This window comes from Nilaparvata lugens, chromosome 10 (genome assembly GCF_014356525.2).
Source record: "Nilaparvata lugens isolate BPH chromosome 10, ASM1435652v1, whole genome shotgun sequence".
Classification (NCBI taxonomy): domain Eukaryota; kingdom Metazoa; phylum Arthropoda; class Insecta; order Hemiptera; family Delphacidae; genus Nilaparvata; species Nilaparvata lugens.
In genome coordinates, this window is record NC_052513.1 from 6,912,155 (window position 1) to 6,928,797 (window position 16,643).

The 16,643-nt window shown below is 35.4% G+C and overlaps 2 protein-coding genes across 2 annotated transcripts in view; one reads left to right on the forward strand and one right to left on the reverse strand.

Moving 5' to 3' along the window:
* The window catches only part of LOC111044919, a 310,482-nt gene that overhangs the window by 126,695 nt on the left and 167,144 nt on the right, over nt 1-16,643 (reverse strand). The window lies entirely within an intron of this gene.
* Nucleotides 1,708-5,909, forward strand: LOC111044920 (postacrosomal sheath WW domain-binding protein-like). Its single transcript, XM_039436188.1, has 2 exons — nt 1,708-1,924; nt 4,194-5,909. Exon 2 carries the CDS (start codon nt 5,078-5,080, stop codon nt 5,546-5,548), a length of 471 nt encoding a protein of 156 aa, XP_039292122.1. The 5' UTR covers nt 1,708-1,924; nt 4,194-5,077; the 3' UTR covers nt 5,549-5,909.

The window sequence follows — 16,643 nt, forward strand, 5'->3', positions numbered from 1 at the left end:
CGCGTGATCTGGAGTCAGCCATTTTTGGTAAACACCAAGCTGATATAATTGTTACAACTTTAGCCGATAGATAGCGCAATCGGCAGTGCCAATCAGACGGCCGGTTTTAAAGTTTTAGATTTTAGGTTATGTTGTTAGGAAACATTGTCACCAATACGTAAGTTATTAAAATGATTTTATTTGCAGTTTCTATAAAAAAATGTAGATGGAGGAAAAATGTTGTGTACATCACGAGTGAAAAATACTTTTTCTCCCTCAGGAAAATTGTTGTCCTCGGCTTCGCCTCGGGCTTCAAACTTTTCCCTCAGGGAGAAAAAGTCGTACTTTTCACTCTAGATATACAAATAACTATTTTGTAATACTTATCTGAGAAAGAATAATATTGCTGAGAAACAGAAACCATTACCTGCTGCTGCTCGAGCTACTGCATTCTATAAACATGGCCTAGCCCGTAGCGCCTAGTTCATAACAGATAGACCGACCCTTCGAGCTCTAATAAAATAATAAAGGCCTAAATTTATAAAGCTGCGTACACATATTCGCGCTTCCAACCAGCACCGAGCACGCTCCTCCCGCGTACCGCCCTCGTACCGCCCTCGTACCACCATCGAACCACAGTCGCACCGCCCACGCACCCATCATGAACGTTATGGAAGATGTTAGATCTTCTCGCGTTCCCCGGTCGAACCACTGTTGCTCCCCGGTCGGTCGATCATCAATCGCTCTGCCGGAGTGACGTTCGGTTGCGGAGCAGAGCGAAAGTCTGTACGCACCTTAAGATTTCAGATGAGCTCTTATAACTTGAAACTCCTTAAATGAGTTCTTTAATTATTTGAGTTGGTATATTAATTACTCAGATGTTATTAGGACTCAGTAGGGCCTAACATACTCGACTGTAAAGAGAACATATGATCTCTTTACAGTATAGTATGCTGTAATGAAAATCACATGTTTTCTTTTTCTGAACAGCTGTTTACCGGCTTTATTTGATGCATGAAAACAGCTGCAATCGAGTATGAATGACAAAAATACTCTATTAGAGAATATATATTACAATTTTCAACCACTGCGTGCAATGTCTCCTACAATAGCGAGGCAGTGATAGAAGTTTTTTGCTTCTCTTGGATGTATGAGACTTTTGTATGACATTATCAATATTTTAATACTATAACCAATGGCATGTATTGTGTGATGTATAAGTTTGATTGGGAAATAATAACCAATTATATTATCATTGATAATACAATCTCATTAAATTATTATCAACCAGCAGGTAACTAATGCTCCGCAAGGGTCTAATTGAAAACTTGACAAACTGAAAACTTAACCTACTGAAACCTTAAAGAGTTTAAAATAGGCCAGTCATCATCCTCGGTAAATGAAGAATATGCAAAATTTCAAGTTGATCAGTCCAATATTTCAGACGTGATGATGCGTCATTCGTAAATTTCCTATCCTGTACGTGTGAATAAGCCTTTTATTTCCTTTATTATATCATAGATGATGTTGATTGTGTTGTTATTACATCGATATTGAAGAAGATTTGAAAAAAATATTGGAGATTCATTAGTATGATAGTATATGACAGACTTCTAAACGTCTGTGAAAGAGATTCCAGCCTTTGAGTATTGTGAGTTTTGTAGTTCAGCTTTGTTTTAATGATCCCCGCTTTGAATTCATAATGATTGAACGTTTCTTGTTTTGCAGTGTCAAATGCCATAATTCATTCCTGGGGAGATACATAGTTTGGACCTCTAACATTGACAAGACGTGTCTGTGTTTGCCATATTGAAGGAAGGACGACTCTGCATTTTGCTTATTTGCCATTCAAACCAGCCAGGGTCAACAGTGGATGGGAAACTGACATGAGCCAATTATTTTGAAAATCTGATCTTCTATAGACGATTCCATCAAATATCTTGAGGTGAGTCTTATATTATTATTAAGTTAATTACAGAGCTTAATTTGTGCCCGAGCGCACCGGATCGGCGTTCCGGTACCTCCAAGGGCGACCGGAACGTAACGTAGTTGCAGCTAAAAATATCAAAACTCGCGTCCACACGCATGTGAATGAGTAAATATGACTGTCCGGGGAGAAACCGTCCATTGTTGAGGTACCTCCCACGTTCAGAAAGCTACTTTCTGTAATAAACAGTATTGCAGTGCCCAACTGCCCAGTGCTGAGTGTTAACGAGGCTTCTCAGCAATGAACGTAATTATGATCTCCCCTTTACATAAAAACGGTCTGTGATCTTCTGCGCATCCGCCACCTGGAACCTCCTGCGGCAAGATACAAATCTGAACGTTACGTTAGTTCTTGGCTGGCAAGAAGACACCACTCTGCTCTCGACACAAATTCAAAAAGTCGAAGTGAGCAAACTTATAATGAAGACAGTATTATACTGTGGGAAATATTCTCTTAAAACTGTTACTTCCAAAAACAAACTAGGCCTACTTTTACTACTTCCATTTTCTGTCTTGAATTTTGATGCCAGTTTTCATTCTCATTTCTCTCCCTTCTTAAGGTTTAGGCAATTTATAGTATTATCCTCTACCATTTAATTTGATCAAATCTGTATTTGTTTCACGTTTGATACTGGTTTTTGAGGCTAAATTTAGAGAATTTTTCCGTGGGTTGTCCCCCGGACCCCCTTCCCCTGGAGGGTATTCCAAACCCCCTGTAGTCGGGCCAGCCAGAGCTCCGGCACCTCAAAATTTACAAATTAAGCACTGGTTAATTACAATATCGCAAGCTGTGAGTATTCAACTACTTGAAAACCCAATACAGACATTGCTAATTGTTTCACTGGACCAAACTCTGATCAACATATTGTTATATTGAAAGTAATGAAAAGTAACATCACAAGAAAAATGGAGAAATGAGTATCACCACTTTTTCATTCGGCTGTAACTTATAATATTTAACAACTACATCTTCAATGATTGTAACCTTTTGTTATTCAATTGGACCAGACTACATATAATATTTTCAATAAGATTGCTTAGATTGCTAATAAGATTTCAGTCATTTTTCAATAAGATTGCTTGTTGAATTTGGAGCGTGGATTAAATTAGCATAGCCTATTTTTTTTGGTTCTGCCTTCCTCAGCTAGGATTATTTCTCTCAATAAAATTATCAATAAAAAGTAAACGGACTTTGTTATTAGTATTTTCAATATTAAACAAAATTACAATGATTATGAAGTTATTTTTCTTTAAAGTCCTCAATAAAAAGTGAACGGACCAGTATATTTTTTTAAATAATCACAATCATTTTGAAGTCTTGAAGAATAATAAATTATGAAGTCTAGTATCGGGGCGGAACAAATATTGGGCTTAGTGGCACCAAATTGCTGAATCCGGCTCTGATTAAGAATGTATCTATCTCACAGCTGAGTATCTATCTTTCTCTGAGTGAGAAAGTATGATATGTGATATCTTACAGATTTTTTACAGAACTGCTTCGAAGTGCTGAGTGGAGTATCGAACAAAGTGTATAAAGTGACGGCAAATTTGATGTGTCACTATTATTTTAGAGGTAGATTATTTTTTATACATAAAGAAAAATTTATCCGAATAATAAAGGCAGGTCCCTTTCATTTAGATAGCTCATTTTTTATACATTAAGGGGAATATATTTGGATAATAACGTCAGCTTCCCTTGAATATTCTCTGTCCCTACAGTATTTGATAGTAATTTAAGATAAGGAAGGAATCCTATACTTATTGTTTATTGTCATACGTCCGACTTATAAAGTACAAGATGTACTTACAATATATGTTCACTTACACAGTAAAGAATGTGCTTACAATAACTGTGCACTTGGACAGTACAAGATGGACTTACAATAATTGTGCACTTATACAGTACAAGATGTGCTTACATTAACTGTGCACTTACACAGTACAAGACGTGCTCACAATAACTGTGCACTCACACAATACAAAATAAGCTTACAAAAACAGTGCAAAATCTACTGTTTACAAAACTACTAGTAGACAGTTATCGTGAATCATAATAAACTTTACCATTAATCAAGCGTTGAGTGAGTAAGTAAGGATTGGAAATTCATTGTTTGCAGAAATTATCCCACTTGTCTAGCAGAATAGATAATTGTCAATACCTTGGAAAATGTTTTTTAAGAGAAATTCTGTAAAATGAAAATAAAATTAATCGTTTTTCTCCTTCACAGGACAAAATCTAGCTCCCAGAAATTTCGTGCTGGTACATGGCGAGGGAGGCTATGGAACGGCTCTGAAAATTACGAAGAACAAATTAGACTAAATTTTTACAATTTGGACGGAGGACAGGTAATCTTGTACTGGAGAGCAGATTTACAACGCCTGAAGACTATTAACCCATTCCCAACTACAAAGTTTCAAACGACCTACTGTAGAAAAATCTTTAAAAAATAACGGAACTTCAATTATTGTATTTCATCAACTGTAACTTCATATCAATTATTAATGGATTAATTGTATCACTCTATCTAGGAAATCGATTTCTCATCGATCAATCATTATAAATATTGATAAATCTGATAAATATATAATACTAAGAATTCACCAGGACTGTAATAATGACTATTTGATTTATAGCTTTTAAAATCTTGAAACTTTCTCATTATAATATCAAGAATGTAAATAAGAAGTTTCGTTTTAGTTTAAGAGGTGTTATTCATAATTTTGAGGAAGACGTTTTGAATGTTGCGGCCTGCCGCACCCATACTATAAACTATTACTATAGCAGACTACTATAAACTATTATCCCACATTATACTATTCATAGCAGACTTTCTACTCACTCTTTGAGAGTGACTAATAATACTTCAACAATTACTCAGTATTCAGTAGGACAGTATTTGTAATATTGGAACTTGTGTCCAATCTTATTATCTCTCCTCTGAATAGAATAGTTGTTAGTAGAACCGATTTATTAAATAGATGACAGTTATTTTCATGACCAGGACTCAGAACTACTATCAAAGAATATAGATAATAAGACAATTAAAAATCTTCACAGACTCTCAATAATCTCAATCCTAAAAAGACCCTTGAAATTGTATACTATTTTATAATGGAAGATATGATTATATTTACCTGTGCCCTACTCATCATAATGCTAGTTGTGTTGTGTTGTGGGTGCAGAGATAAGAAGAAGCAGGAAAGTCCAGAGAATGAAGAGGATCAAGAGAGTTCAGAAAATTTTGTGGACCAAAATGCTACAAATCCCCCTCCCTATAGTGAAGCTACAGCTCCAGTACCTACAGTCAATCCTGTAGGCTATCCAGCAAACCCTGTAGGCTATGTGATGAATCCTGTAGGCTATCCCACAAATACTGTAGGCTACCTGGCAACTCCTGTAGGATATCCGGTGAATCATATGGGTTATCTGGTGAGCCCTGTCAACCCTCCAGGGCCAGCCCCAGTGGTAAGCGAAGTACATGCTCGCCCAGAGCGTCAAGCAAAAGTGGGCGCCCAAACTGCGACTAAGGGGCCGAAGCCTAAAGCTGCCAAGGGCCAAACGGCAGAGAAAAGAAAGAATTGAATACATATAAAGGTAAGAAAAATCCTACCCTTGGAACAATTCTACTCTGAATTGATCATAGAAAAAAGTAGATTTCGATTTTAAAGTTCATTAGAAGAAATATTGTTAAAGAATTTTGAATAACTTTCAACTTAATTCCTTATATAAAACATAGTTTTAGATTATTGGGCAATAGTATATCATTCTATTCACAGTATGATTAGTATTCGCATCCCTGTTTGCTAATTTAATGATTATACTTAGCCATGCTTCTGAAATTTTAAATTAATGTAGTGTTATGGACATACTTTTTGTATTACATTATAACTATTTTTTTGCTGTAGAATTCTATTGAATTGTCAAATAAATAATAAAACATTGATTTATTTAGTTTCATTTCACAATACACAGAAAAAAATTATTTTATAATATAATTAATTTCTCGAATATAATTTAGAAATGTTGACAAAGTTTATCTGACTCAGCTACTGCAATACCTTGACTTTCTTTCTCGTCAAACAAGTACCTACAATAATTTGAATGGGTGTAGGAGAGAAGCTGAAGTAGTATCATAAGTCACAAGGACGGGAAGGGCCGTTTTGCAGGCGAGAATGATGATGTTTCTAGTCGAGGCATTAGCCGAGACTAGAATTTCATTCGAGTACTGCAAAAGACATTCACGTCCAAGTCACTTACACTATTTTTTGTCATAATAATCTAGAAAAGAATAACTAAGAAACAGAAAACATTACCTGCTTGTGCAGGTAATTACTACACGCATTTTACTAATTGCGTTCTATAAACATAACCTAGTTTATAAGTTTCGAATCAGGATTTTCTTGATTCTAGTTGACAAGACTTCCACCTGAAGCGCTAAAAGGTGCCTTTTGTACTATAGTGAGGTCCACGTTATAATGGCAGTGTGTGATTTGCAATTGTGTTGCTATCCTTGTCTATCGTTCAACAAAGCAGATGGCGCTATCTCTTTCACGCATTGCGATGTTGCCACATCATTTATCAACAATGTAGAAATTCAACTAATTTCGACGGTAAATTTCATCTCAAACATGAAAATCTACTATTATATCCTTAAAAAATATATTTTCTCGACAAATAAATTATGATAAACTATTTTCAACAATAATAACAGTTAAATTCATCAGATATTCCAGTATCAGCTGTTTGGGTGGCAAGGCTGAGATCTGGCAACACTTTTCTCCTATCTTCCTACACTGCCATTATAACGTGGACCTCACTATAGTTTTGCTGTTCCAAATTCGGAACTAGGAAACATACTCGACTGTAAAGAAAGCACTTTATTAGATTGCTGTATGCTGTAATGAGAATCATATGTTTATTTGCTCTACAATCAGCTGTTTACCGGCTTGATTTCATGGATGTAAAACAGCTGAGATTGAATGACTATGACAAATGAGGTATTACAATTCTTATTCATATAGATTATTATTGATTAATGAAAAATATATAATTAGAATGGAATAAGTATTTTTCTACCCATACAAGTACAGAGATTAGGAAGTACATAAAAGCGCATATTTGTCCTAGATCCAGGCATAGTGTATTATATTTTATTACGGAGCAACATCTCCGATAACAGTGTTTTTTAGAGCTGGACAATGAGAGAGTTGGGCAAAATACAATCACCTTTCTTTTGTACGCTTCTACAATAAGTGGTGCAAAGTAATTGCAAGGCAGATATTCCCAGATTCTGAATAGACTTCTCTGTCATTCAAGATTTGTATTGGGCGAAATAAGTCTGGCCAGACTTGCATTATTCTCAGCACTCAGTGCAACTGCGAGAGCATTGAAACTTTGCAATAGACATTCAAATCGAGCAGTATTTTCTCTTTTCTAGATTTATTTCTCGCTAGTGAAAACTGAACGGAAGGAGACTTTTGTCACAGTTTTCGCCCTCACTAAGTTGAGACTTCTCAAACTGCTCAGCCTGTCCAATTCACACAATTCCAACAGGGCTATTGTGCTCTCTTTCTTTCATCTTTTTGTCCCATTTTCCACTCCCTATTTCAGACATTCTTTCTGAATATAACTGCTACAATTCTCTCTTGTCTCCCTTATACAAATATGTGATTATGGATTCAGATTAGATTAAAAAATTTTCCTTACATGCTGAAGATAACTTTTTATTTTAATGACAATCACCTTCTTGAGTGTGTGATTCAAGATATTGTTGATATTCTCCTCTCATGCCATAGTCTATATCTAATTATTAATTCTATCCATCATTTGTGAATACAATTACAAATCATATGAATACGATTGTGAAAGAACAGCAGGTTTAGTTCAATTAGCCCACGGATGGGTTTTTATTATAAACCCATAGACATCTTTCAAACCTAATCTATTCTCAAAATAAAAAGAATTGAATTAATAATAAAATAGATCCATCAAAGTTTAGCCTACTGCAGATCTCTCTGGTGGCTGATAAAATGACTACTTGTAAAATAAAATAAAATACTAAATTACAATAAAATACAAATTTACTTTAGTTGCAGATCTCTACTGCAGATCTCTCTGGTGACTGATAAAATGACTACTTGTAAAATAAAATAAAATACTAAATTACAATAAAATAAAAATTACTTTAGTTGAATTATTATGTGAGCTCCTTGCAAAATTTTCATCTCTTTTCACATAATGGAAAATTTTGACTGTATTTTCCTTGGGAAGAAGCTTCCAATTCAATTTATAATTACATCCTAAACATATGATGATGAGGCAGAGGATGAGTCCAAAAAGAGCAACCTTGGAAAGGAATACTCTACAATACATTTCTCCAAAAGAGGCATATAACTCTAGTTACAGAAACATTGATCAATTTTTACCAAGTTCGATCAAGATTTTTGAACATGCTCAAGCCGGGTACCCTTTACAGGAGTGTGCTCTGAATAATTATCGATAGTAACTATATAATAGCCTTAGAAATAATATTATCCAGTGCACCGGATAACTGATTTAACCATGTTTAAATGTCTTGACCAAGTTTAGTAAAACGGACATAAGATAACGGACTTACTTATTATATAAGTAGACTAAAGCAATTTCTCTCTGTGAGGATGCCAGTTTCACTTTTGGAGAACACAAGGCAGTTTAGTGGGTATACATCTAGTGTTGAGAGTGTGTCTATACATGAAAGACAGTGGCGAATACCTCCAAAATGGGTGTGCTCTCAACTCAGAAAGAGACAGTCCCACACAAGGTGGGCTCAGCTTGCTAGGCTCATCTATTCGTACATTTTCCTTCAGTCGTCCTTCAGACAAAGGGTTTCCAACCTTTGTAGCTCCACGCCCCCCTTAGAATCGTAAATTTTCATCACTCTGAAGCTAATTTTTATCACAAATTATTGTTTGCTATCAGAGTTTCCATCAAGCTGAAACCATTAACTGGAGGTCTGAATGGAACACACTTATTTCGGTGCGATTAGATCCATCCAAAATGAGGTTTTCAACAATATTGGTTTATCCTTATATGCATTAGAGACTTGGGCTATCAATAATAACAAATTTATCATCACAGAAAAATAATTGTTTTAGATTTTACTAATACAAATCATGTATAGGCCACTACGAACTTATTTGATTATTCTAATCTTGACTTGGGAGACTTGCTCGATATCAGTTTCAAATATCATGTTGGTTGATAAATGTTTTTGATATCATATTTATTGGCTTATATAACTAACAAAAATAGTTTTGAATTACGAGTGTTCAAGAGCTCATATTAGCCTCACCAATCAAATATATAGTTTTATGCTTATTTTAAGATGAAATTTTAGCTTGAAAGAGTGAACTTGTTTTGAAAATATTTTGCGAACCAAAATTTGTATAACTTTGACCGCCAACTGTTTCCTTCGCAGATCCAATCAGCACATATTTCAGTAACCTCAAAGTGTTTTACAGCCTTACTTACCGTCTAAAGTTTCCCAGAACTTTCCGCAGCGATTATTAATCGGCAGATGATCTAGAACGTTTCTTCTCATCTGCTTCTGCAACTTTCCGGATCTCAATTGAGGAAGATATTCAAGAAACGACGAGTTTCGGAAACGATAAAAAGTTTGAGAACCAAATTATAGTGGTGGAGAGATTCAAACGATAAAAGAGAATAACATTGAAAATGTGGGAGCTTTGGCTGAATCAAGTTCTGTGGAACGGCTAAGCAGGACTTGTCGAACTTATTATTAATGGAAAAAAGTTGAAAGATAGGACCGTAGATCTCCTAAGACTTATTCGGCTGCGGACTACTGTTTGAGGAGCGGGTTGAGAGATTGAAGCTTTTCAATTTGAAAATATTTACAGACCTTATTAATTCCACTTTCCGAAGAAGTTTCTTCGCCAAAGGCTTCCTCTTATTCTGGCACTCGTTGGAAAATCCCTGGTATGGTATTTCCATTTATTTCGCTCTCATCTCCTTTCACTTTTCTTTGTTTGCTCTTTCAGATGTGAAAATGTATTTAGAAACTCTTTTGTAGTTTCAGACTGTTCAATTCCTAAGAAAATATATGTTTATTACCCATACATTGAAATGGAACATCTTGTTATTAGAAATATTATTGTCATACTACTTGTTTTATGTGGGGCAATGCAGGAAATGGGATTCATGATTACATTGATCAACTATTCACTTCACACATATTATAGTCCAAACATCATTCACTCTATTAAGTGCCGTTTGCACAGAAGACAATTGATTTCGATCTTGATTAATTCCACGAGACAAATCAGAGAAGCCTTTTATCAAAATAGCATTCTCTGATTGGTTCTCGTGAAATAGGGTTTCCCATTTTCTACTTCCATCCAGTCAAATCTCTCTCAGTCAATAAGTAATTACGATTGAAATTTAACTGGATTTTGTGCAACCGGGCCCAAGTGTTTTCGTAAATTGATAAATAAGCATAAGTGAGTTTCTTGACTTCAACTATTCAAAGGTTGATTGATTCATTTGAGAAGTTCCTACCCCTCTTCCAAAAATAGAATTTCATCAGTTTCATTCACTTTTTTGGGGTTAAGGAAGAAATGTGAACGAAGTCCAGTAGGTTTCCCATTGGAAAAAGTGTGAAATCAACACAAGAATGTGATATTCGAAATATTTTTCAGGATTCAGGATACATGAGTATAATAATTTCTCTAAATATTAACTTGAATAATATAACTAATTTGTGAAATTATCAGATAAAACTTCCATATTTCAATCTCAATAATTCGCACTGAGAGACTCCTTGTGTGTTTGAGCACTCATTAATTATCATTAATGAATGAATTAATTAATGGATTTCATAATCACCAAGGATTAAGTATTCTTGACATCTTGACATTGTCAAATATTTCTGAACATCAAGTAGTTAGTATACATAGAAGAAAAAAAAGATTTGAACTCAGAGCGAATTCAAAATTGAAACTAATATATAATTCCTATTATACAGGAGTTTGCTTTTTAAATGTGATTTTGTGTTTGAAAATAGTTTTCTTGATTTTAAACTTTATAAAATAGAAACTCAGGAAGTGAAAGTGCAAATTTCTAGTAAGAAAACATGAAGAGCCCAATACATAACCTATAAGCTTGAGAATTGATAGGAAATGATATTGGGTAATGGCGAGGCAGAACATCCAAGAGGATCTCTCTGCCGATAAAAGCCATAAGAATAAAATAATTATACAGGAGCTAGAGAGAGCCATATTATGAGAATCAGTATTGAAAATAGATATTGATGGAACAAACCATAATGTTTTTCACTCCAAATGTTCTAAAAATTCCTGTTGAAAACTGAAAGAGTACCAACTATATAGGTGATGCTGAAAGAGTGCACACTGCATACGTTGTCAGATAAAGCTCAGTGATCCTCAGCCTTTCAGTCTCTCGTAAAAAAGGAGGAGATGAAAGGGAATAATATGAGGAAAAGGGATAAAAGAGAAGGATGAGGGATGGGAAGGTTAGGTGGAGGGGGATTTCAGTGACCGGCTCAATTTTTTTCACGCTCCAATGCCAGATTTTCCGGAAGAGCTCATCGCTGTTTTAGGCCTCAGTCAGCAAAATGCCGAGTCAGCATGCGATCCTTCTCTGTAATGTCGAATACGGTTAAAGGCCGTCATTCAATCCCCACCCGCATCATAATAATTCGGCTGTGAGGTAATTGGGGTTGGGACCCTGAATTTGGACCAGCAAATGTGTTGAGATGGGTGCGAGATATATGAAGGGAACTTAATAAAAGTGAATGAGATTTAGAATTGAGGTAGATCTTAGCAAGAAAGCATGAGAGCATTGGTACTACATTCTCTATTCCGGTAATCAACGGTTGTAATGAGAGAAAAGTATAGAGGTACCATGCAAGGTAGGTAGATCAATCTACCTTGTATGTATATTCTATCTAACCTATGTATGTTATTAATCTATTTAGCCCATGAACATTATTTTTAAACTGAATTGTGATCATTTTCAACTATTGAGCTATATATATATAATAAAAAAAGCATTCGCAAACAATATAGACTCTATTATTCATTAATTAATTAATTACTTAATTAATTAATTAATTTATTTATTTACTTATTTATTCATTCATTCATTTATTTATTCATTTATTTATTTATTTATCCGTGTATACAATCACAAATCATATAAATATGATTGAGAAGGAGCAACAGGCTTGGCCCAAAACTATTCCATTCCCAAATTTCGATAATGATTGACATGTCCAAAAAAATACACATCCTAATGTTTATGCTATTCGCACTTCTACCCTGGGTATCTAGGTTATAGAATATAGAGCAACAATACAGGTTACGCAGCTTTCACGTTTATAGGAGGAAAAGAATAATTCAAGAGGACTCAATGAAAGTAGATGAAATAGGAAAATTAGGTAGATCATAAGATACGTACAGACTTAAGCACCACAAACAACAGCATTTAACTTTTTTTAGTTGATGCTCAGCTCAATATTAAATCTGTATTTGTACAGAAACAGAAAGATACATGTATAATGTCATAGAATGAGCATAGCTCCAGCTGATGAGAAGAGAAGTTAAATGCGAGTGTTTGTGGCACATGAGTCTGTATGCTCCTTCAGATACACTTTTTGACTGTTCTTTATAAATTGCCAACACTACAACTGTACATTAAATACGCGTATTGTAGGAAGTTTATAAGAACACTACAAATGAAGTCAAAAACTGAAAGTATCCTTCATATCCAAGTTAATCAGATGGAGAAATAATTCCAATGCCATCGATACTTTCCAAAAAGGTTAGCAAAACTTCCTGCCGTGGCTTGGAGAGAGCTTCCGAGCAATAATACTCAGAGGTTATCACATTTACACAAAACCATGTTGAAATGCTCAGCTCGCGTGTCATAGAGTCATAGTGGTCCACCTATCGATTTCACAACCGCAGCTACTGTGTCGCAAAGAAAAAGTCACGAATTAATGTGACACCATTTTTATTCGTATACAATTTCCACAACCATAAAACCTCCAAACCTCTCACATAAACCTGGCGAATTTCCTTGAGCTAATAAGTTATTTTATTACTCACTTGTAGCACTATATTCATGGACTTGTAGTCACGTCTCGAATTATGCGGGTGTAAAGGCTATTCTTACCTTTGCCCTTTAAATTTCTTTATGACATGCAACAGCCGCTATAAAAATGGCAATGAAAATGAAAGGCCAATTCATCCAATCTGACGGAATGCTCAGGAAATGAAAGCTTCCATCATTCATTAATCATTACCAAGGATCGTATTTTAGGAAAGGTATAATTGGACAGAACGGCATCTTGCTGATTCCAGAGCTTAAAATAATGAAAGATTCTTTTCATTCAAAACCTTTTCAATTTTCCTATATTCTCGCTAAAAATTGAGTAGTTGTATCAAAACTAAAAAGCCATAATATAATGATAGAAACAAATTATCGAGAACAAAGTGACTTTTATAGAGGAAACCCATCTTCGTTAATTCCAGGAATTGTTTCCAAGAAAGAAATAAATCTGCTTTCCACAGTTCCCTAGCTTATCAAAAGAGACCCTCATTCAGAGTAAAATTAGATTGTTTGAGTGGAAATTACTTAAACGAATCATTACGTCACTAATGATGCTACGCTATTATCTGTAAACATTACATAACAACCTATTTCACTATAACTATATTGATCAATTTAATCCACAAACATTTTACTATTACCCTATAATGATCACTTTATATTAACATCATCAGCCACAAACATCATCAGTTTAATCTAATGGAATTTATAAGGACGGGAAAAAATCGATGTCTGTGTAAAGCCCTGCACACACACATCGATTTTTGTTCGTACGATATTTTACCGTCCTTATGAACTCTACCAAATCATACGGAACTTGAAAAACATCATCTGTTTGTAATCATCTGATCAATCCAATAGAATTTATTAGGACGGCAATATATCGTACGAACTAAAATCGATGTGTGTGCAGCTAGCCTTACTAGCATACACTCCACCACCATAACCTGACCACATCTACATGCCTGACGAGCATAACATAATATCACGCTTTGACTTAACGTACTCTGTGGTGTCTTGTGTAGGCTACGCCAGATTTTCCCATTTTCTCACCTAGCGATGGCTGAGCTCAGCTCACTGATGCTACACTCTCAATAATATTGGGATCATGAATATGCTGATGGCGTTCGTCCATCATAGGGCGCGCACCACATTTGCATAGGTGGTGCAAGCAGTGCCAAGTCAAGTATGTTTCGCATGTTTTCTGCACGTGTGTGGGTGTGTGCATCGGAGGGAGAAAACTGGGTCAAATTATTAGACGGGTCAAAAGTTGCTGCTGGTGGGTGCAACGAGTTGAGTAGTTCGGTTTGTTCCAGGGATGATATGCTCTCTGGCACGGTTTGGACGAAGGGGTGCAAAATCTGTTAGAAATAGCGCCCTACCACTAGTTTGCTATATCGATCTTCGCCCGAAAACAATGGATAGAACCTAGTTTCGCCAATCTCCTTTCTTCACGGCAGATCCCTTATTGCAATTCTCCTTGTTACAGAGTTCCAAGCCCTTTCTCCTGCCCTTTGTACAGTTATTTCTGTTTTGCTGCCACAATCCGTGTGATGTCACTGCTCAACTGCACTCTCCTTCTTGATCATATTCTCAAAATTCACCTCTTATATACCAAGCTCAACTTATTTTCCACAAATTCTCTGCCTTCTTTTTTTAACCGTGATCTCACAGTTCACTATGAATATTCCAATTCACCTTATGATCAAATAATATTAATTACAGTACTTTGAAGATCTGACCACCCTTATCATAAATGCGGTTGTCTTCTCTTCATAGCTCTATTTAAATCTTCACTTTTCGAGGTGTCTACCCATATTTCAAAGCGTTTCTCTTTCTCTTTCACATCTGTTTCTTTTCAAAATATTTTATTTTCATTCTCAATGGAAAATTTTTATACCGTATCTCTTCTCCTCTTTATCTTTCTCTTCCTCATCTTTTTTACAAACTATTCTATTTTATCTCTCATTGTCAAATTCCTCTTCCGTATCTCTTCTCCTCTATTAAAGTAGTTTATTTCTATCACTCCCTCTCTTTCGGCTTCTATTGAACCTACTTATTGTACTACACAGTCTCTATCTTTCCGTCGCCATTTCTTACTTTCTTATTAATCAACCTCTGAAACTGTCTCTGTTCAACACTCCTCCACAACTATATTACGTTCTTTTCCTACACCATATTCTTTTCCTACCAGTCTCTCTTTTTCTCTATGTACAACTCTTTCCCCTTCACCACTACCATGACGTTTCTCCACCTATTTCTATCTCTTTCCATTTTACCATCTTCGAACCTTCTCCATGTCAATTCCATGAAATTCCAAGAAATGTCAATTCCTACAATTCAAAAGTAAATATAATTCAGTAGAGGATAGAGAAATAAATGTGTTTGTAGAGGAAAATGAATTAGACCAAGAAGAGAAAGTAGCATTCTTGGGAATTTTATTGGACAGGAAATTAACATGGCATCCTTACATTGAGAGGATATGTAATAAGGTATCATCTGGGGTATTTGTCCTGCGGCAGCTTGCTAGGCTGAATGATAAAAAACTACTGTTAACTGCTTACCATGGACTTATACTATCTCATATTAGGTATGCTATTTTAGTATGGGGTAATTCATCTCAACAAAATATGGACAGGGTGTTTAAGATTCAAAAGAAGGCACTCAGATGTATAGAGAAAGTGAATAGGTTAGACTCTTGTAGGCCTTTATTTAAAAAGCTTGGTTATTAACTGTGCCATCTTTGTATGTATATGAAGTTGTAATGCATGTGAAAACGAGTGGTGTGATCCAGAATTCAGATGTTCATGAGTATAATACGCGAAACAGAGCAGATTATCATATAATGGGTCACAATAGTAGGTTATTTGAACAAAAACCAGATTATATTGGTAGGAAATTTTATAACAAGCTACCTCTAATCTTGAAAAGTAATGATGATTTGAAGATTTTCAAAAAACAAATTAAAAAATATTTAGTTGATAGAGCTTTTTATAGTGTACAAGAATTCCTTTCAAACCTAAACTAGGTTGAACTACTTAGTGTTAGAATTATTATGTAATAACATGACTTGTCTTATACTCCATGACTGGAGTCTTTAGGACGTAATCTTAAAAAAAAAAATGTATTTCGATCTCTCTCCATTACTATATCGTTTCATTGCCTTTGTCACTCTTCCAACTACTTTCCATCTATTTCTATATCTCTACCTTCGAACCATTCCCATGTATTTCCATCTCTCTCCATCCAATCAATCAATTAATCATTCAATCAATCAATCTCCCCGACTTCCACACATTCCTACCTCTGTCTACCTCTTTCTATTCACCCTCCACCTCTGTCGATGCCATTTCTCAGGATGTAGAACAACAGCAGTGGGGAGTTGGCACAGGCAAACGGACAGACTTATCACTCCAGCCACGTTCCAGCATTTCCTTTCACACTCCACCGTGTGTGATCCAATTCTTGTGCTGCTCAATCAAGTTGCACTTTAATGAACTTGCCCAGCCACTGGGAAACTAGCCAGAGCCACAGCAAATTGAAACACTCA